The 22923-nt window shown below is 41.3% G+C and overlaps 2 protein-coding genes across 2 annotated transcripts in view; one reads left to right on the top strand and one right to left on the bottom strand.

Moving 5' to 3' along the window:
• The window catches only part of golga7ba (golgin A7 family, member Ba), a 10162-nt gene extending 3134 nt beyond the window's left edge, over positions 1–7028 (top strand). Inside the window, exons 2-5 of the mRNA XM_061881280.1 lie at positions 3062–3187; positions 3260–3412; positions 4959–5060; positions 5147–7028. Of these exons, the coding sequence (XP_061737264.1) occupies positions 3062–3187; positions 3260–3412; positions 4959–5060; positions 5147–5230 (465 nt within the window). The 3' untranslated portion in view covers positions 5231–7028. The remainder of the gene's footprint in view (positions 1–3061; positions 3188–3259; positions 3413–4958; positions 5061–5146) is intronic.
• The window catches only part of crtac1a (cartilage acidic protein 1a), a 30340-nt gene continuing 14148 nt past the window's right edge, over positions 6732–22923 (bottom strand). Inside the window, exons 6-14 of the mRNA XM_061881279.1 lie at positions 18440–18574; positions 18138–18274; positions 17907–18043; positions 11851–11933; positions 11608–11708; positions 11380–11548; positions 8541–8686; positions 8433–8472; positions 6732–8372 (exon numbers count right to left, since the gene is read on the bottom strand). Coding sequence (XP_061737263.1) covers positions 8365–8372; positions 8433–8472; positions 8541–8686; positions 11380–11548; positions 11608–11708; positions 11851–11933; positions 17907–18043; positions 18138–18274; positions 18440–18574 — 956 coding nt within the window. The 3' untranslated portion in view covers positions 6732–8364. The remainder of the gene's footprint in view (positions 8373–8432; positions 8473–8540; positions 8687–11379; positions 11549–11607; positions 11709–11850; positions 11934–17906; positions 18044–18137; positions 18275–18439; positions 18575–22923) is intronic.

The raw sequence follows: 22923 nt of genomic DNA, 5'->3' as shown, positions 1-22923 counted from the left end.
AGACGGCAATGTATCAAAAACCAACATCAATCAATAAAGGATATCAACACATGGGCTCAGGAACACTTCAGAAAACTACTGTCACTAAAAACAGTTGGTCGCTACATCTGTAAGTGCAAGTTAAAGCTCTACTATGCAAAGCGAAAGCCAGTTATCAACAACATCCAGAAACGCCGCCGGCTTCTCTGGGCCCGAGATCGTTTAAGATGGACTGATGCAAAGTGGAAAAGTGTTCTGTGGTCTGACGAGTCCACATTTCAAATCGTTTTTGGAAATTTTTTGACATCGTGTCACCCGGACCAATGGGTAAACGAACCATCCTGACTGTTATCGACGCAAAGTTCAAAAGCCAGCATTTGTGATGGTATGGGGGTGCATTAGTGCCCAAGGCATGGGTAACTTACACATCTGTGAAGGCACCATTAATGCTGAAAGGTACATACAGGTTTTGGAACAACATATGCTGCCATCTAAGCGCAGTCTTTTTCATGGACGCCCCTGCTTATTTCAGCAAGACAATGCCAAGCCACATTCAGCACGTGTTACAACAACGTGGCTTCGTAAAAAAAAGAGTGCGGGTACTTTCCTGGCCCGCCGGCAGTCCAAACCTGTCTCCCATCGAAAATGTGTGACGCATTATGAAGCGTAAAATACGACAGCGGAGACCCCGGACTGTTGAACGACGGAAGCTCTACATAAAACAAGAATGGGAAATAATTCCACTTTCAAAGCTTCAACAATTAGTTGCCTCAGTTCCCAAACGTTTATTGAGTGTTGTTAAAAGAAAAGGTGATGTAACACAGTGGTGAACATGCCCTTTCCCAACTACTTTGGCACGTGTTGCAGCCATGAAATTCTACGTTCATTATTATTTGCACAAAAAAAAAAAAAGTTTATTAGTTTCAACATCAAATAGCTTGTCTTTGTAGTGCATTCAATTGAATACGGGTTGAAAAGGATTTGCAAATCATTGTATTCCGTTTATATTTACATCTAACAAACGGGGTTTGTATATTGATGAAGTTTTACATTTCTTTCTGTTTCACTAAATAACCGTTGACACTTACAACTTTAAAAAAAAGTAATTTGTAATAAGAAACAGTTACAGTAAGTGCCAGATAGTAAAGGAGCTGGTCAGATCTCTCGGTAAGGTCAGCCAAATTAGAAAACTGTCTGCATTACTTTATTTAAAATAGATATATCGATTATTGACGTTCAGTAATTGATTCTCTGATCGTTCGTGTCCGAATTGCTATACATCAAAAAATTGATTATTTCCCCCACCTCTACCCAGATCTCTCTTTCTGCTCACATCTATTCCTGCTGTACCTTGTTGTCTAATCAGTTTATTATATTTAGTTCCTGGTTTTCTGTTCCACAAATGTTGCATATCATTGTCAATAGGTTTTTGAACAGGGACAATGGAAATATGTGTTTCAGACGAAGGATGTTGTTTAATGGCACAAACTTGACAATGGAGCAAAACATTGTACGTTTCTTCACAAATTTCTCTCATGATAATGAAAAGATGTAACTTTAATAGTAAGGTGATGTTTTTGTAAATTTTTTTATTGTATGAATTAGAAATATGGCCTTATTAGTCTTCTACTTTTATTTGTGTGAATAGGAGGCATATATTGCAGGTTTACACTTCTGTCTGCTCCTTTTCATTCATGATGTATTTTTATAAGGGTTGTCAAATTATTGTTATTTTTAAATCAGATTAAAGACGTTTTGGAATTCGGATTAATCATGATTAATCACAGGTAGTCACCTGCATGCATAATTCGAATTAGTTAAGAAAATAACCCAATATATGTACACAAATGCAATTTTATTGTCAGGATGTCATCCAGGAACGGTTTTAAGCATTTTTCTTGAATGCTTGTAATTTATTTGCATGAAACTTGTTAACAGTTTTATAATAAGTTCTTTCAGGCTGTTGTTTGGAATGAAGTTTGCCAACGACCACCCCAGTCTGAGTCTCCTCACTCATTTTTGTACTAACAAAAGCATTGATCTGATCTCTGACCGTATAACGGTTAAGGTAAAAGAGCACGTACGGTCAAAATAAATTGCATGCATAATTTAAGTGTGTACTGTATGTGATTCATTGGGATTAATCACATTAGTTAACTCGTTATCATTGAAAACACTAATTTTAAGGTTAATTATTTTTTTTTCTAATGGAAATGTTGATCTAAGAAATGACAGGATGAGATGACGATGTAAACCACCCAGAAGAGCTGTATTTTGGAAAAGGAAAGGCCAGTTAATGATCCAAAGCGTACTGTTCCACAATATGTGTCAAACATGGTAGAGGAATGAAATGATATAACAAATAAAATCTTACACAGTATAAAATGGTGCATAAAAAGGTTAGATAGCGTATAAATGCAAAGTAAAAACCAGCTATGTAATTCTGGACTAAACTGTATCTAAATGTACTGTCACGATCCGGTATGCGGATCGTTTATTGTTTTGCTGCTTATATGTCTTTGTTCATGTTTAGTTCTGGACTCTGCCGATTCCTTGTGTTTGAGCACTTCCCCGTTTGTTTAGTCACCATGGCAACGTTTTGTGCTCCTCCTCACGGGCTCCTGTCACACCTGTTTTTGATTATTATTTGTGTATTTAAGCCCACCTGATTCCTCAGTTCGTCCTCGGTCCATTACTTGCTTTTCGCAACACGTCACGTTTTGTATCCTTCTGCCCTCGATTATTTTGTGCTAAGTTCCGCCTTAGCTTCACGTGCGTGTGGCACGTCGTTTAATGTTTTCTGTTTCCTGCTACGTTTTTAGCATTAGCTTTCCGTGCATTGGCACGCGCTTTGTTTTTCTCCTTTTTTGCACCAGTGTTCTTTTGTTTTATTATATTAAAACATATTCTTACCTGCAATCCTGCTGACTGGTAGTGTGTGCATCCACGAAGTGGCAACTCCGCGCAACAAGTGCGCCGAACGCGTGACATGTACACAATAATGTGCACAATAAATAATGAATTTTATAAAGGTTTCCATGCTAATAGTCTTGTTATTGTCTGACATGGTGTATTTCTTTAGTTCCACAACCTGCAGGAGTTGAGACACAATGCATCTCTCGCCAATAAAGTCTTCATCCAGAGAGACTACAGCGAGGGGACCACCTGCAAGTTCCAGACAAAGTTCCCCTCTGAGCTAGAGAGCAGGGTGAGCGTGAGACAATATGTTGTGCCTTTCCGCAACCTGCAGTTCATAAACGTGCCTTGCTCATGTGTGCAGATTGAGCGGACTCTGTTCGAGGACACTGTGAAGACCCTCAACAACTACTATGCAGAGGCAGAAAAGATCGGAGGCCAGTCTTACTTAGAAGGATGCCTGGCTTGTGCTACAGCCTATCTCATCTTTTTCTGCATGGAGACGCGCTATGAGAAGGTGAACTCCCACCTACTTAATTTTCATCTTCCACTCATAAATGTCAAAATGACATTTGTTTCCCAATGTTTAACTTTCTTCAAACACGGTAAACTTTACAGATCTGCTACATTTAACATGACAAATGGTCATATAACTCACAGTAAAGATATTTTTTCTACATTGTATGGTGTGTGACATATATGTAAAGTTTGGTCCCGGGACCCAAAAGGGTGTCAGTCATAAAATGTTTTCAAAATAATTCATATGCTGTTATTAATTATTATTTTATTTAATACTTACAGTAAATCTCTAGATCAACTTGAGTTCTATCTGTGGATTTAGTTTTTTTTTTTTTTACACAAAGTATGCATTCTTTTCTCCCCCCCAAAAACTATAATCGGAGCTGTAAATAGGTCAATAATTCATAACACCATTAATTTTCTTTCATAATTATTCTTTGAGCAATGACAGTTTAAAAAAGGTTCTTGGGCATCCAAAAGGGCCCCCACTCAGATGTGCTGAAAATATTTTTTTTAACCTTCAATTACAGAGGAAAGTCCCACTAAGATTAAGAATCCCCTTGCACATTCACTCGGATGATGATTAGGTTGGCGGAAGCCGGGCTCGAACCCGGAACCCTCAAATTGGGTTACATGTTCATGCATTACTTTTCAAATCATTCTTTCCATTGTTTATGAATATTTTTTTATCTATTTGTTTTGTATGTCATTTATTTTTTTCAAAGAAAAACTCAGTGTTTTGTATAGAAAACGCAAAATATGTTATGTTTTCCTCCAAAAATATTTGAAAGTATTTGATGTAAAGTTATTGGAGCCTTGAATAGGTCATGCAAACTCCTCCCACTTCCAAAGACATGCACCTGGGGATAGGTTGATTGGCAACACTAAATGGTCCTAGTGTGTGAATGTGAGTGTGAATGTTGTCTGTCTATCTGTGTTGGCCCTGTGATGAGGCAGCGACTTGTCCAGGGTGTACCCTGCCTTCCGCCCGATTGTAGCTGAGATAGGCGCCAGCGCCCCCCGCGACCCCGAAAGGGAATAAGCGGTAGAAAATGGATGGATGGATGGATGAATAGGTCAATAATTCATAACAACATTGATTGTGATTCACTATCTTTTTTTGAGCAATGACAGCTTTAAAGAAAAAAACACCTTCATGGAAGCTTTTTTTTATTTGAGTCCACTTTGCAAATTTTTCGAGTTACATTTCACCCATTTTCTCTTTTTTTCCACTTTTTTTATGTTTTATATTTTAGAATGTGCCATTGGCCGCAAATGGCTCCAGGGCGCACTTTGGACACCCCTGGTCTATATCATACAACCTAGCATCACTGTATCATATAACTGTATGCATGCAAACTGACAGGTGGCTCCAAAGACTTCACTCCATGTGAATCAGAGCTTTTCTTCTTGTCACTCACACTGGCAAGTAACAATTCTGACAATTATAGACTGAAAAACAAAAATACATCACTTAGTTTTGTTAATGGCCTGGTTGGAGCTGTATGCTCGACTTTTGTATATTTACTATCTGTGTGTGTCAGGTGTTAAAGAAAATTGCCAAGTACATTCAGGAGCAGAATGAGAAGATCTACGCTCCCAGGGGTCTGCTCATCACCGATCCCATAGAGAGGGGAATGCGTGTTGTATCCTTCCTCAGCATGAACATGAGTTCATGTTACTACAATCTTACTCCTGTATCAAGTCCTTAGTCCCTAACGACGTTTACCAGATAGAGATTTCCATTTATGAAGACCGGGGTTCTAGCGGCTGCAGTTCCGGGAGCAGCTCCGTGTCCAGCAGCACCGCTCGATGACTCGTCCCCTTGATCTCGCATCACCAAACAACTGTGGACGTTCGAACCGCCCCTACCCATCAGTTCACCTTTTGCCCTTACCCAAGAAAGACATGTTACTCCTCACCGAGCTTTGTGAACACAGACAACATGCACTTATCCTTTGTTGCAATGCGCCCGACGAACAAAAACATTTTTGCTGTCATTGCTTTCTTTCTTGTAAGAAAGTGAGAAAAAAAAGTACTGTACACTCTCAACCTAATTGAAACAGGACTATAGTATACTTTTGGCTTTTAACCTAATGAGGCCTCGAAAAGTTGTCCTTTGCAGTGTACAACGGCATCTAATGCTCTTTCATACATCATCTTTTGTAGAACATTGAGGACTGTTTGGAATGCATCGCTGGGTCTTAAGAGGTGACATGCTTTGTATGTGGCGCTGACATTGTAATGACGTACACACAAAAAAAACAGGGGCCTCAAATAGACCTTAGTTCATATCTCCTGTACGGGAGTACCTCAACTTAAGAGTTTAATTGGTTCTGTGATGGTGCTTTTAACTTAAAACATTTGTATCTTAAATCAACGTCTCCCAATTCAATTTAATTGGCGCTTAGCCATTTTAAAAATAAAAAAACCTTCCAGATATAAAATAAAAGACATTGTATAAAAACAATACAATAGACTGTCTTAGTACATTAGTTTTATGAATAATAATTATCCTGGAGAGTAGACGACTACGATATCCTTTAAGCTGCTTCTCTGTCAAACACACAGCTTTTACATATTTTTTATGGATAAATGTCTGCCAGTTAGTTATTGTTTTAAAATTCTTGGCTGGTGTTAAGACTCATTCTGCGTCAGTATAATGCAGACTAGCAGTGATACGCTCCAGCTGCTTTTTCTGTTTTCTTTTATTAATTCAACCATTATAATCCACTTCTTCCCAGCACTGTACTTCACATACACTTTCCTCTTTTCCATGCTCAGAAAAACAAAGTCAATGTCGATCTCTAGCTACAAGCTAATGTTAGCGAGTTATGTATGTTATGGGCGGATCTTCCAGGGTTCGCAGTGACATTTTGTACACCAACTAATGGCGGGGATGCCCGTAACTCAAATTTTTGCTTGTAACTGAAACGTAACGATTAGCCGAGACAGCTCATATCTCATAACGCTTTTACGTTGACGTACCACTGTATAACAAAACACTACATACTAATATATGTAACGCCAAGTCTTCCATTTTCCTCACTCAGACATTACACAAACCTTCGTTTCTGAGTGAGATAATCTCTTCCAAAATCTGAAATTATGCAAGAACGTAGCAAGAATGAGTCAAATAGTCTTCCTAAATCCAATGCAGACCCTTGATTGATATCCGACTCAACCTCCAAAGACAAATAATTGCCAAAAGCAGACTCTTTATTGTGAATGTCTTATGTTCTTGATGTTTTTGTGCAGCTGATTGTTTGATACACACTGCAAAGACCTATTATCAATAAATACAATTCCAACACAGCTGCATTCAAGAGTCTTTATTTACATAATGTTATCGTTTGCTATTAGTCAACAGCTGCTAGTAAAAATGAACAGGAAATAGCAGAGGAAAACAAATGGATGTAATACTAAAACACTATGAGGAGTATCTTGTCATCAATTTTGTGCCGAAAGAAGAAAAAAAATCTAATGTGCATGCATCTCGAATTAGCTTTGCCTTGCATCACAGGCTGCGATATCATGCATTCAGTTCCCTTTTTTCCAATATGATCGTATGCAGACTGCAAAATGCACAAAGTAGGGCTTCATTCAGGGAACACTAAGATCAAAACATGCAAAAATGCTGTACAATTGTCTAATTGTCGGCTGTCTTGGTTGCTTTGTTGGGTCTGCTCCTGTCTCTGGCCATGCTCCCTCCACCCCAGCGGACGATGGCGTGGAACACCCCAGAGGCCACCACAGTGGATATGTTTCTTTTACTTTTTATTCATAGCTAGTATGTAGAAGTGTCTGGTTGTATCTGATGCCTTAATGTCTTTAATGTCCTCTGTGTTCTTTGATGTTTGATGTTTCCCTCTTACACACATGTAAGAGGGATGTGTACCATGGCTATGAATTGTTGTTTTTTCCCTTGGCCTCAGTCTGCACCTCCTCTCCAGGGCCCAGGCTAAGACCGATTTCTTTTTTATTTTGTTTTAATCTTCTATTCCCCCTCCTTGTTTACCTGTATCTCATCTTTTTTGTAAGGGGCGCTGGAAGCCGGCAGACCCGTCAGCGATCCTGTTCTGTCTCCCTGTAATGTTTGTCTAAACTTGAATGGGATTGTGCTGAAAATTTTAATTTTCCTGAAGGAACTCTCCTGACGGAATAAATAAAGTACTATCTAATCTAATCTAATCTAATCTAATTGCAATACTGCTGCTTAACTAGTCACTTCTCTGCCAATTTAGATAAAATACTAATGAAAGCATCTGAAAATTGGAGGCCTCAAACCTGGAACTGGAATTGGCCAACAATGAAGCTGGTGCTACAGATTGGATGGTGGCAGGAAAATACAAAAGGTACACATACACGAGTTGTCAATCAATCACTTATAGAGGACATGGCTTGTTAATTAGTTAGTCGCAATCTGAAAACTGTTAACATTTCATTTCAGGAGTTGGCACAAAGGAAATAAAACTTGTAACATTAGGTGACCTGTGAAATTGTCAAGTACAAAATAATACGGGGCGGTATGGCGTAGTGGGTAGAGCGGCCGTGCCAGAAACCTGAGGGTTGCAGGTTCGCTTCCCACCTATGGACATCAAAGTCGCTGCCGTTGTGTCCTTGGGCAGGACACTTCACCCTTTTCCCCCGGTGCCGCTCACACCGGTGAATGAATGATGAATGAATGATTGGTGGTGGTCGGAGGTGCAAACTGGCAGCCACGCTTCCGTCAGTCTACCCCAGGGCAGCTGTGGCTACAAATATAGCTTACCACCACCATCGTGTGAATGAATGATGGGTTCCCACTTCTCTGTGAGCGCTTTGAGTATCTAACAATAGAAAAGCGCGATATAAATCTAATCCATTATTATTATTAATACTCATAGAGTAAAAGGAAAAAAAAAAAAGCTTGGCTTTAAGCAAAGTTCAGAGAACGTTTAAATGAAGTCTTCAGATTCCTGTAAAAAACAAAAGAAAATTAAAAGAAAATCTTTAAATACTAGCTGATATTGTCTTACCTGTGCAGCGGCCGTTCTTCACAGCAAAGCCTTGACCACACTGCAAAACAAAAAACATAGTTTGCTTAACAAAATATGCAATGTTTTGGCGTTTAACAGCAAGTATACCTGGGTGTCATTGTTAAGTGTGGACATTTCTCCCTCGCTGGGGTACGTTACTTCCACCACTGAGTTCATTTCTTCAGGCTGGAGGACACGAGTGGTTGTGGTACCGTCAGGCCAGGAGACCTCCAACACCGTCGCCTCATCGCCTCCTGTAAATCACCGCCACAAACAAGAAAATGAAGCCATTATCACAGACGGACAATCACAATCTAAGTTTAAGCACGCCAGAATGTATGGGTGCAATATATACGATACAAATGTAGCCAGATACAGAGCTTTTAATACGATCCGCAAATTTGACAGCGAAAAGTGGACGACGGTATCCGCAAGGCAATGTTAGTTAGCGTCCTTGCTAGCAGCAAACTAATCCTTGCTCCCAAGTAAGTTTTATACATTGAACAGAAGAGATCACAGTCTACCGAGTCAAATTCCTTGTTTGCGAAACATACTTGGCCGATAAATCTGAATCTGAATTATCATCACCGGAGGACGAAAAATAGGCAAACACGCTACGCATGTGTAACAGTTCGAGATGCTACCTCAGTAGAAGCATTTAAGTCTCATCTTAAAACTCATCTGTATACTCTAGCCTTTAAATAGACCTCCTTTTTAGACCAGTTGATCTGCCGCTTCTTTTCTTTCTCCTATGTCCCCCCCTCCCTTGTGGAGGGGGTCCGGTCCGATGACCATGGATGAAGTACTGACTGTCCAGAGTCGAGACCCAGGATGGACCGCTCGTCGGGACCCAGGATGGACCGCTCGCCTGTATCGGTTGGGGACATCTCTACGCTGCTGATCCGCTTGAGATGGTTTCCTGTGGACGGGACTCTCGCTGCTGTCTTGGAGCCACTATGGATTGAACTTTCACAGTATCATGTTGGACCCGCTCAACATCCATTGCTTTCGGTCCCCTAGAGGTTGGGGGGTTGCCCACATCTGAGGTCCTCTCCAAGGTTTCTCATAGTCAGCATTGTCACTGGCGTCCCACTGGATGTGAATTCTCTCTGCCCACTGGGTGTGAGTTTTCCTTGCCCTTTTGTGGGTTCTTCCGAGGATGTTGTAGTCGTAATGATTTGTGCAGTCCTTAGAGACATTTGTGATTTGGGGCTATATAAATAAACATTGATTGATTGATAGTGTATGGCGTAGGATCGGGGGTGTCCAAACTTGTCCCACTGAGGGCCACACACCGAAATATTTTTCATTTTAAAAACCAATAATGGATTTTTTTCAAGGAAAAAAATCAGCCTGCATGTCAGCTTTGTATTATTAGCGTCAACGTTTCAACTTTTTCTCGTAACATTACACCGGTTATAGTTAACTTTTTATGTGTTTTTTTTTGTAGTAATAGTATTTTTAAAATGAAGTACTGTCCTTCAAAAAGCGGGTATCACCCCAACATGGCACCTATTAGGAGATATTATCTGGCGTTTTGTTTCTTACCTATTGGTACCTGCTGATGTGTATTTGGGATCTGCATAGTCCCGAAAATTTGCACGCGTCTGCAATTGTAGTCTGCGCCGACGCCGTAGTCAATAAGCTCCTTCTTTTTGTCTACCCTCTTGTTGTGGGACATTTATCGCCTGCTGTTTCCTTTTTTAATATAAAGTAGTGTACAGTTCTAACTTGTATCTGTCAGTAGACTCGCTACGGAAGCGCTAAAAAAACTACCGGTACAACAAAGATGAAGGGGAAAAGACACTATCAAAGTAGAGGCACATAAATAAAACCAACCACAAAACGGCGCATCCTGAAAAGACGGTCAGAAAACAGCTTGAATATGGTCTCTAAAAGTTAAATCAGAAAATCTGCAGAGACTCCTCCCACCCCCACCAAGGATTGTTTTCACCGCTGGACACTAGAAAGAGGTTCTGCAGCCCCCGTAGCAGAACCTCCAGGTTCTGTAATAGCTTCTTCTTTCAGGCCGTAAGACTCTTGAACTCATTAAAATAATCCCCTCAACTACCCCCAAAAATGGATTAACTTGCTGGAATATAAAGACAAAATAACATACATCCATAAACATGGATGCATATGCAAAAGTGCTATATATTTATCTGTACAGTAATCTATTTATTTATACCAGCACCTTACTGCTTTTTTATCCTGCACTACCATGAGCTAATGCTACAAAATGTTGTTCTTATCTGCACTGTAAAGTTCAAATTTGAATGACAATAAATAGAAAGTCTAAGTCTATATAAAATCTATGCAACATTTTGACCAAAGAAACATTCTTACATGTTATGTAGACCACAAGGAAGTATTAAATGTAGAAAAAAAAAAAAATCACGATATGACCCCTTAATGGGTTAGGGGTTAGGTGTTCTATTGTTAAAAAAATTTGGTATGTGGATTTGACTGTTTTCTATTTAAATGTTTATTATTGTATTACTTTCTATTCTATTCTATTAACATGGTTGTTAAAGTTAAGGATGTTTGTGATTTCTGATTGTTTGTGAGGGCACCAAAGGGACTTCTGTGTGTGTGACTGTGTTGACAAAGCAGCACATACAGGACAGCAGCTTGTTGTTTTAGCTTGTTAATTAAGAGGAAGTTGATCCATCACCTCCTTATGTTTGTTTGATACACAGTTCTTGGTAGACTTACGCCTTATATTCTGTTCAAAGTGTACACACCTTCACTAAAATATGGACTTTTGTTGAGGATGTAACCCATCATTCATATTTCCATTGTTTCTTATGTAGAAATATGCTTCACTCTACAAACTTTTCTATTAATGAACAGCAATTCAGTTTGAAAATCAAGCATCCACTGTATTGTGATGTACATTTTGGGCCGTATCCCTCGCAGAATGTATGAACGTAATTGTGACACTTACCTAAACCGAAGTGTGCGACTGGCTCCATCTCACACAGATACCCAGAGCCTCCATCAATGATGCGTGTGTGGGCGCCACTCAGCTTCGTGAAGACTCTTACTTTGGCACCTCGCGCGTAGGATCCGAACTGGGTGCGAGGGACGACTCGAAGCCATTTATTGGTCGAGCCCTAAAGAGCGTAGTGAGTGAGTCAGCGGCCAGTCAGGCTCTCGTAAACAACACACGCACCTGTGTGACCCTAAAGACGGAGATGGGCTGTGCCGCGCTCTCTCCGTGCGCTATCAGTAGGTCCAGCTGTCCGTCGCCGTCCACATCTGTCACAGTGCCGCCTGTTAAAAAAAAAAAAAAAAAAAAAAGACAGAGCTTTTAATACGTTGACCTAGAAAACAAGCTCAATGTGGTGTCTCCTCTCATCAGACTGGAAGCGAAAGCACCACGATGAGGAAAATATGTTAATAATCCCCTTCTGACCTGTTCCTCTGCCTTGAGGCTCCACGGCGTCTCCTATATCCAGTTCCTGGATTAAAGGGTCATCATTGGCTCTTCTTGAAACTCTGCATATGTACAAAACATTCGAATTATATCGAATATATATATATAGGTCTCCCCATGTCTAGCATTAAAAGATTACAGTTGGTACAAAATGCGGCTGCTAGACTTTTGACAAGAACAAGAAAGTTTGATCACATTACGCCTGTACTGTATATACCTTTATATACATATATACATACATATATACCTATACTGTATATACCTTTATATACATATATACATACATATATACCTATACTGTATATACCTTTATATACATATATACATACATATATACCTATACTGTATATACCTTTATATACATATATACATACATATATACCTATACTGTATATACCTTTATATACATATATACATACATATATACCTATACTGTATATACCTTTATATACATATATACATACATATATACCTATACTGTATATACCTTTATATACATATATACATACATATATACCTGTACTGTATATACCTTTATATACATATATACATACATATATACCTATACTGTATATACCTTTATATACATATATACATACATATATACCTATACTGTATATACCTTTTATATACATATATACATACATATATACCTATACTGGCTCACCTGCACTGGCTTCCTGTGCACTTAAGATGTGACTTTAAGGTTTTACTACTTACGTATAAAATACTACACGGTCTAGCTCCATCCTATCTTGCAGATTGTATTGTACCATATGTCCCGGCAAGAAATCTGCGTTCAAAGGACTCCGGCTTGTTAGTGATTCCCAAAGCCCAAAAAAAGTCTGCGGGCTATAGAGCGTTTTCCGTTCGGGCTCCAGTACTCTGGAATGCCCTCCCGGTAACAGTTCGAGATGCCACCTCAGTAGAAGCATTTAAGTCTCACCTTAAAACTCATTTGTATACTCTAGCCTTTAAATAGACTCCCTTTTTAGACCAGTTGATCTGCTGTTTCTTTTCTTTTTCTTCTATGTCCCACTCTCCCTTGTGGAGGGGGTCCAGTCCGATCCGGTGGCCATGTACTGCTTGCCTGTGTATCGGCTGGGGACATCTCTGCGCTGCTGATCTGCCTCCGCTTGGGATGGTTTCCTGCTGGCTCCGCTGTGAACGGGACTCTCGCTGCTGTGTTGGATCCGCTTTGGACTGGACTCTCGCGACTGTGTTGGATCCATTGTGGATTGAACTTTCACAGTATCATGTTAGACCCGCTCGACATCCATTGCTTTCCTCCTCTCTAAGGTTCTCATAGTCATTATTGTCACCGATGTCCCACTGGGTGTGAGTTTTCCTTGCCCTTATGTGGGCCTACCGAGGATGTCGTGGTGGTTTGTGCAGCCCTTTGAGACACTAGTGATTTAGGGCTATATAAGTAAACATTGATTGATTGATTGATTGATTGATAATCGCCTGTAAACCAGCTGGGAGGGGCTTTAATTCACCCATGACCATGAACAGGATGTGCGTTAAAAAAATAATACATAAAAGTAATTCACCAAAACGGGGGACATTTGCGTTCCCAGGCAAGAAAACGTATAAATGCATGGTAAAAGCGCCTGTAAAGTGCATATTTATTAAGTATATTTCTGTGTGGAGTTTGCATGTTCTCCCCGTGACTGCGTGGGTTCCCTCCGGGTACTCCGGCTTCCTCCCACCTCCAAAGACATGCACCTGGGGATAGGTTGATTGGCAACACTAAATGGGCCCTAGTGTGTGAATGTGAGTGTGAATGTTGTCTGTCTATCTGTGTTGGCCCTGTGATGAGGTGGAGACTTGTTCAGGGTGTACACCGCCTTCTGCCCGAAAGCAGCTAAAATAGGCTCCAGCACCCCCCGTGATCCCTTTATCTTTATCTAGAAAATGGATGGATGGAGTATGTTACTTTAAAGGCCTACTGAAAGCCACTACTAGCGACCACGCAGTCTGATAGTTTATATATCAATGATGAAATATTAACATTGCAACACATGCCAATACGGCCGCTTTAGTTTACTAAATTGCAATATTATATTTCCCGTGGAGTTTCTTGTTGAAAACGTCGCGGAATGATGACGTGTACGCGTGACGTCACGGACTGTCAGGAAATATTAGCTCAACACCACTTACGGCTAAAAGTCGTCTCTTTTCATCGCATAATTACACAGTATTTTGGACATCTGTGTTGCTGAATCTTTTGCAATTTGTTTAATTAATAATGGAGACTATAAATAAGAATGCTGTTGGTGGAAAGCGGTGTATTGCAGCTGTCTTTAGCACCAAGACACAGCAGGTGTTTCTTAGTTTTTAACACAGAGCGGTCAAGCGAACATATTTCTCTACGTCAACTAGCATGTTTTTGGATGGGAATATTGTGATATATATCTTACCGGAGACATCATTGGATTATTCGTCGTACTGCAGTCGCTGTTTAATAGGCAGCTGTGAGCTTGGCTCCTCGGCTTCTCTCTGAGACACTGCGTGTTCACCGCAGCCATCCGACCTCGAGGTATGTCTTTACAATCTCACTAAAACACCATTTTTTTTTTTTTTTTTCCAAGATGGCGCTGCTGTAGTGGCTGCTGTAGGCAGGAGCTCTGTGCTCTTGCATCATCCTTTTGTGTTTCCCTCTTGTTTTCATGTCTTATTATATTTTTTTGCATTTTGGTCCGGGACCCTTTGGGACTGTGTGACAAGGGGTGGCACTTTCGTGACCTCTGTGGTGCTTTTTTTGTGGACTTCTGGATCTGCCTCCCGGGAGCCTTTTGGCCATGGAGACCAGCTGCTGGGTGTCTGCTACATCAGAGTCTGTTTGGAGGGACTGGAGGAGATGCGGATGAGGGGGACAGGACTGCGGAGCTAGCACTGAGCGCTGGGACGGAGAGGCTTCGCGGTGTCTTGACTGGGTGAGCAGGTGTCGGACACCTCAGTCACCTTGGACGTATCCTCGCTCATCCATGCGGACTGGACACTGGTCGAGAGTGGAGTCGGCTGTCTTGGTTGCTTTGTTGGGTCTGCTCCTGTCTCTGGCCATGCTCCCTCCACCCCAGCAGACGATGGCGTGGAACACCGCAGAGGTCACCACAGTGGATATGTTTATTTTACTTTTTATTCATAGCTGTATGTAGAAGTGTCTGCTTGTATCTGCTGCTTTAATGTCTTTAATGTCCTCTGTGTTCTTTGATGTTTGATGTTTCCCTCTTACACACATGGAAGAGGGATGTGTACTATGGCTATGAGTTGTTCATTTTTTATTTTATTTTAATCTTCTATTTTTTTCTCCCATCCCCCCCACTCTTGTTTACCTGTATGTCATCTTTTTTGTAAGGGGCGCTGGAAGCCGGCAGACCCGTCAGCGATCCTGTTCTGTCTCCCTGTAACTCTCCTGACGGAATAAATAAAGTTCTATCTAATCTAATCTATTAAAACAATAAGCAGATAAGGGATCTTCGAGAATTATCCTAATAAATATGTCTAATTACATCTGAAACGCTCACACTGCCGCCGCCCGGAGCCATCGCTTTTTATTTTATTTTATTTTTTTCTTTCTCGTCCTTCACTATCAATATCATCATCCACAAATCTTTCATCCTCGCTCAAATTAATGGGGAAATTGTCGTTTTCTCGGTCCGAATAGCTCTTGCTGCTGGAGGCTCCCATTAAAAACAATGTGAGGTCGTGAGGAGCCCTCACCCTTGTGATGTCATCGTCTGCTTCTTCTGGTACAGACAAGGCTTTTCTATCAGCACCAAAAGTTGCGAACTTTATCGTCGATATTCTTTACTAAATCCTTTCAGCAAAAATATGGCAATATTGCGAAATGATCAAGTATGACACATAGAATGGACCTGCTATCCCCGTTTAAATAAGAAAATCTCATTTCAGTAGGCCTTTAAAAAACAAATGTATAATTTATATAATATACACTTTCACTCAGTTTTTATTATAATGGTGGTCCACACATTACTTTTACTACATTTTTTTTATTACAATATTTTTTTAATTATCCATCCATCCATCCATCATCTTCCGCTTATCCGAGGTCGGGTCGCGGGGGCAACAGCCTAAGCAGGGAAACCCAGACTTCCCTCTCCCCAGCCACTTCGTCTAGCTCTTCCCGGGGGATCCCGATGCGTTCCCAGGCCAGCCGGAAGACATAGTCTTCCCAACGTGTCCTGGGTCTTCCCCGTGGCCTCCTACCGGTTGGACGTGCCCTAAACACCTCCCTAGGGAGGCGTTCGGGTGGCATCCTGACCAGATGCCCGAACCACCTCATCTGGCTCCTCTCCATGTGGAGGAGCAGCGGCTTTACTTTGAGTTCCTCCCGGATGGCAGAGCTTCTCACCCTATCTCTAAGGGAGAGACCCGCCACCCGGCGGAGGAAACTCATTTGGGCCGCTTGTACCCGTGATCTTATCCTTTCGGTCATGACCCAAAGCTCATGACCATAGGTGAGGATGGGAACGTAGATCGACCGGTAAATTGAGAGCTTTGCCTTCCGGCTCAGCTCCTTCTTCACCACAACGGATCGATACAACGTCCGCATTACTGAAGACGCCGCACCGATCCGCCTGTCGATCTCACGATCCACTCTTCCCTCACTCGTGAACAAGACTCCTAGGTACTTGAACTCCTCCACTTGGGGCAGGGTCTCCTCCCCAACCCGGAGATGGCACTCCACCCTTTTCCGGGCGAGAACCATGGACTCGGACTTGGAGGTGCTGATTCTCATTCCGGTCGCTTCACACTCGGCTGCGAACCGATCCAGCGAGAGCTGAAGATCCCGGTCAGATGAAGCCATCAGGACCACATCATCTGCAAAAAGCAGAGACCTAATCCTGCAGCCACCAAACAGGAACCCCTCAACGCCTTGACTGCGCCTAGAAATTCTGTCCATAAAAGTTATGAACAGAATGGGTGACAAAGGACAGCCTTGGCGGAGTCCAACCCTCACTGGAAATGTGTTCGACTTACTGCCGGCAATTTTTTTTAATTACATTTTTTTAATTGGGGCGGTATAGCTCAGTTGGTAGAGTGGCCGTGCCAGCAACTTGAGAGTTCCAGGTTTGATCCCTGCTTCCGCCAATCTAGTCACTACCGTTGTGTCCTTGGACAAGACACTTTACCCACCTGCTCCCAGTACCACCCACACTGGTTTAAATGTATCTTAGATATTGGGTTTCACTATGTAAAAGCGCTTTGAGTCACTAGAGAAAAGCGCTATATAAATATAATTCACATCACTTCACATTACTTTATTTTTTTATAATACTGTGCTGAGTCTTTGATTTATTTCGTACAAATTTCCATTTTGTCTATTATTTGTGCACTTTCATTTTGGAAGTTGTTCTTGATTTATTATATCAATTGATTGACCACAGCTTTGATTATTTAAGTGATGAGTTTGCCAAGTATTAAAACGAGCTGCATTTTTTTTTAATTTTTATGAAAGAAACTGCTGTTCTAAATGTGTCCACTGGATGTCACAATAGCAATTCTGTCCGAACAAGCAAGAGTTACAAAGTAAAGCGTGGCTGCGGCTCCTCTCCCTCGACCCAAATGGAACTTAATAGTAAGAGTATCAAATCAATACTGGCGTGATTGATCAATATTTTTCAGATCTCTCCTGTTTTTTTTTTCATAACTATTTTTTAGTTGCATCACATGTTGGGAGATATGTCACTCTGAATTTTTGTATGACCTGATTTTGCAGGTACAACTGTATATTAAGTTAGTTGCACAATATCTCTTTTGCAATATGTGATACTACAATTGTGCGATGAGGTGGTGACTTGTCCAGGGTGTAACCCGCCTTCCGCCAGATTTTAGCTGAGATAGGCACCAGCACCCCCCGCGACCCCAAAGGGAATAAGCGGTAGAAAATGGATAGATAGATGGAGGGATACTACAATTGGCAAAATTATGTAATAATATTATGTCTTAGCTCAGATTTGAGTATTTTTTACCTTTTTCAAAAATTTTTTTTTTTAAAGTAGACCCACCTGAAGAGCTTGTTGGGTGCATTTCCTCTGTAGGCAATATTGTTCAAAAACACCTCAAGTTGTCCGTCATTGTCAAAATCCGCTGCTATAACCGTGCGAATTGGGGAGGGAGATGCAAATCCTGCAGTCGCAATATTCTGTTAAAAAACAAAAAACAAACCTACTTACAGACTTACTGTATTTTATTTGTGTTTTTATGTTGTCCTTCAACCGCATAGACTCCTTGCTCACCCGGAATTTAGAGTCACCGCCCTGCAGGTAAAGTCTGTGTGGACCGTTCCAGTTGCCGTAGACGATGTCTGTCCTTCCATCACCGTTAAAATCTGCCAGTGCTACTCCTCTACCATGTTGATGCTGGTCCTCCACACCTTGGCACGTACACACAAATGTGTATCTTTAACGGATTCATACAGTTTTAGAGCAGTATGAATGGATCAAACAAACGGATACATGATATGGTAGCTGAACAGAGGGACTTAAACTGCTGGAGGTGTTTATTTTCCGAATGCAAGGCCTGTAGCTTTAAGTCTCACCTGTCTGCCTGGCAACTTCAGCAAAAGTCCCGTCTCCATTGTTCTTGAACAGGAAGTTGGGTCCTCGCTCGTTGTCACAAAAAACATCAGATCTTGTATCACTGAGGATGGGTCCAACCACAACACCGCGTCCACCTGCACCCAAATGTAACTCTATCACAAATGTTCTGCACAATTTTGTTTGACATAGTTTTAAAAAAAAACACCAGCAATGCAAAACAAAAATGGCCACTGCTGAGAACGCTGGTTTTCACAAGGATATTACTATAATTTCCCTGACTTCCAGCCTTTCCGATCATGTCTACTGTGCTGTTATTAATTAATTGCGTCTATATTAGGCACACAAATATAGTCGTGGGTGAGCCACTATGGGGTGGGATTGGATTTTTGGATTATTTCAAGTCATGTAGTTGTATCTACCGTATGTTTCGGAGTATAAGTCGCTCTGGAGTATAAGTCGCACCTGCCGAAAATGCATAATAAAGAAGGAAAACAACATATATAAGTCACACTGGAGTATAAGTCGCACTTATTTGGTAAAACCCAACACCAAGAATAGGCATTTGAAAGGCAATTTTAAATAAATAAAGGATAGTGAACAACAGGCTGAATAAGTGTAGGTTATATGAGGCATAAATAAGCAACTGCTATGTTAACTAACATATTATGGTAAGAGTCATTCAAATAACTATAACATATAGAACATGCTATACCTTTACCAAACTATCTCTCACTCCTAATTGCTAAATCCCATGAAATCTTATACGTCTAGTCTCTTACGTGAATGAGCTAAATAATTTAATTTGATATTTTACGGTAATGTGTGATTAATTTCACACATAAATCGCTCCTGAGTATGAAAAAACTGCGACTTATAGTCCAAAAAATATGGTATTTCAAATTTTTGTTTTATCATTAACCCTTCTGCAACTCTAGGCCCCAAAACGGGCATGACATGGGTTCCTTATGTAATACGATTGCTTAGTTTAAATCAGGGGTGTCAAAGTCATTTTGTCCACTAGGGACGCCGAGATCATTATCCATGCGTTTGTTACGTCTCGTCTCGATTACTGTAATGTATTATTTTCGGCTCTCCCCATGTCTAGCATTAAAAGATTACAGTTGGTACAAAATGCGGCTGCTAGACTTTTGACAAGAACAAGAAAGTTTGATCACATTACGCCTGTACTGTATATACCTTTATATACATACTGTATATACATACATATATACCTGTACTGTATATACCTTTATATACATATATACATACATATATACCTATACTGTATATACCTTTATATACATATATACATACATATATACCTATACTGTATATACCTTTATATACATATATACATACATATATACCTGTACTGTATATACCTTTATATACATATATACATACATATATACCTATACTGTATATACCTTTATATACATATATACATACATATATACCTATACTGTATATACCTTTATATACATATATACCTATACTGTATATACCTTTATATACATATATACATACATATATACCTGTACTGGCTCACCTGCACTGGCTTCCTGTGCACTTAAGATGTGACTTTAAGGTTTTACTACTTACGTATAAAATACTACACGGTCTAGCTCCATCCTATCTTGCCGATTGTATTGTACCATATGTCCCGGCAAGAAATCTGCGTTCAAAAGACTACGGGTTGTTAGTGATTCCCAAAGCCCAAAAAAAGTCTGCGGGCTATAGAGCGTTTTCCGTTCGGGCTCCAGTACTCTGGAATGCCCTCCCGGTAACAGTTTGAGATGCCACCTCAGTAGAAGCATTTAAGTCTCACCTTAAAACTCATTTATATACTCTAGCCTTTAAATAGACCTCCTTTTTAGACCAGTTGATCTGCCGCTTCTTTTCTTTCTCCTATGTCCCCCCCTCCCTTGTGGAGGGGGTCCGGTCCGATGACCATGGATGAAGTACTGGCTGTCCAGAGTCGAGACCCAGGATGGACCGCTCTTCGGGACCCAGGATGGACCGCTCGCCTGTGTATCGGTTGGGGACATCTCTACGCTGCTGATCCACTTGAGATGGTTTCCTGTGGACGGGACTCTCGCTGCTGTCTTGGATCCGCTTTGAACTGAACTCTCGCGGCTGTGTTGGAGCCACTATGGATTGAACTTTCACAGTATCATGTTGGACCCACTCGACATCCATTGTTTTCGGTCCACTGGAGAGGGGGGTTGCCCACATCTGAGGTCCTCTCCAAGGTTTCTCATAGTCAGCATTGTCACTGGCGTCCCACTGGGTGTGAGTTTTCCTTGCCCTTTTGTGGGTTCTTCCGAGGATGTTGTAGTCGTAATGATTTGTGCAGTCCTTTGAGACATTTGTGATTTGGGGCTATATAAATAAACATTGATTGATTGATTGATTTAGCTCAGGGGCCGCATGGAGGAATATATGTGCACACGTGGGCCGGACTATTAAAATCATGGCATTAAAACTAAAAACTAAAGACAACTTCAGATTGTTTTTCTTTGTCATACTTTGGCCAAAAACAGAACAAACACATTCTGAATATATTACAATAAATATATAGAAAAAAATACAGGCAGCGGTAAAGTTTAGATCCATGAAGGAAAAAAGAAAGTGAATGAATGTTTATAACTGAATATATTTACATATGCATAAAAATGTGTTTTCTTTTGTATTATTTTTTTTTTAATGAATTAAGTAAAATGTTATGACAACCTTTTTTCCAAAACACAATATAGAATGTGAGATATAACAGGATAATGCATGCAGGTATCATTTGTTTTCAAAACGATTACAAAAAAGTGGGACCCTAAACATTTTTATAACTTGATGGGGTCCCTGGGACCCCATTTTGAAAATCTACAACGCCAACACTAATGGAATATTGGTGCGTGCAAAACAGCTGCAGGCTGTGGCATGCGGGCCGGTTTTCATACTAATCAAATATAATCCGGGGGGGGGGGGCAATAGATAATTAATTGCCTTGACTTTGACACCCCTGGTTTAAAAGGTTAGTGGTCTGAAATTTTGCCAGGGAGTTTTTTTTTTGTAAAATCAAATTGCACTGTGTTTTAGATTGCAACGTTGGAGGATATATCCATAGAGTATACACATTTTCTCTTCGGAATACTTTTGGCTCCATTGACTCCCATTATAACTGCTATATTACCATGCTTTTTCCATTAAAACCGAATAAATCTCATTCTCGACGATGAAACCCCCTCCCCAGAAGATATTGTTTTGGTGTAATTGTACTCGTTAACCACCAGATGATGCCAGAAAACCCATCCATCCATCCATTTTCTACCGCTTATTCCCTTTTTGGGGTCGCGGGGGGCGCTGGCGCCTATCTCAGCTACAATCGGGCGGAAGGCGGGGTAAACCCTGGACAAGTCGCCACCTCATCGCAGGGCCAACACAGATAGACAGACAACATTCACACACTAGGGACCATTTAGTGTTGCCAATCAACCTATCCCCAGGTGCATGTTTTTGGAGGTGGGAGGAAGCCGGAGTACACGGTGGGAACCCACGCATTCACGGGGAGAACATGCAAACTCCACACAGAAAGATCCCGAGCCTGGATTTGAACCCAGGACTGCAGGAACTTCGTATTGTGAGGCAGACGCACTAACCCCTCTGCCACCGTGAAGCCCTGCCAGAAAACCCATCCATCCATCCATTTTCTACCGCTCATTCCCTTTCGGGGTCGCGGGGGGCGCTGGCGCCTATCTCAGCTACAATCGGGCGGAAGGCAGGGTACACCCTGGACAAGTCGCCACCTCATCGCAGGGCCAACACAGATAGACAGACAACATTCACACTCACATTCACACACTAGTGTGAATTGTGTGAATTATATTTATATAGCGCTTTTCTCTAGTGACTCAAAGCGCTTTACATAGTGAAACCCAATATCTAAGTTACATTTAAACCAGTGTGGGTGGCACTGGGAGCAGGTGGGAAAAGTGTCTTGCCCAAGGACACAACGGCAGTAACTAGGATGGCACAAGTGGGAATCGAACCTGCAACCCTCAAGTTGCTGGCACGGCCACTCTACCAACCGAGCTAAGCTAGGGACCATTTAGTGTTGCCAATCAACCTATCCCCAGGTGCATGTCTTTGGAAGTGGGAGGAAGCCGGAGTACCCGGAGGGAACCCACGCATTCACGGGGAGAACATGCAAACTCCACACAGGAAGATCCCGAGCCTGGATTTGAACCCAGGACTGCAGGAACTTCGTATTGTGAGGCAGACGCACTAACCCCTCTGCCACCGTGAAGCCCTGCCAGAAAACCCATCCATCCATCCATTTTCTACCGCTCATTCCCTTTCGGGGTCGCGGGGGGCGCTGGCGCCTATCTCAGCTACAATCGGGCGGAAGGCAGGGTACACCCTGGACAAGTCGCCACCTCATCACAGGGCCAACACAGATAGACAGACAACATTCACACTCACATTCACA

The sequence above is a fragment of the Nerophis ophidion genome, linkage group LG20 (genome assembly GCF_033978795.1).
Source record: "Nerophis ophidion isolate RoL-2023_Sa linkage group LG20, RoL_Noph_v1.0, whole genome shotgun sequence".
In the NCBI taxonomy this organism is placed as follows: domain Eukaryota; kingdom Metazoa; phylum Chordata; class Actinopteri; order Syngnathiformes; family Syngnathidae; genus Nerophis; species Nerophis ophidion.
The sequence above is the reverse complement of the archived record's forward strand: the minus strand, read 5'-3'. Positions and strand labels throughout refer to the sequence as shown.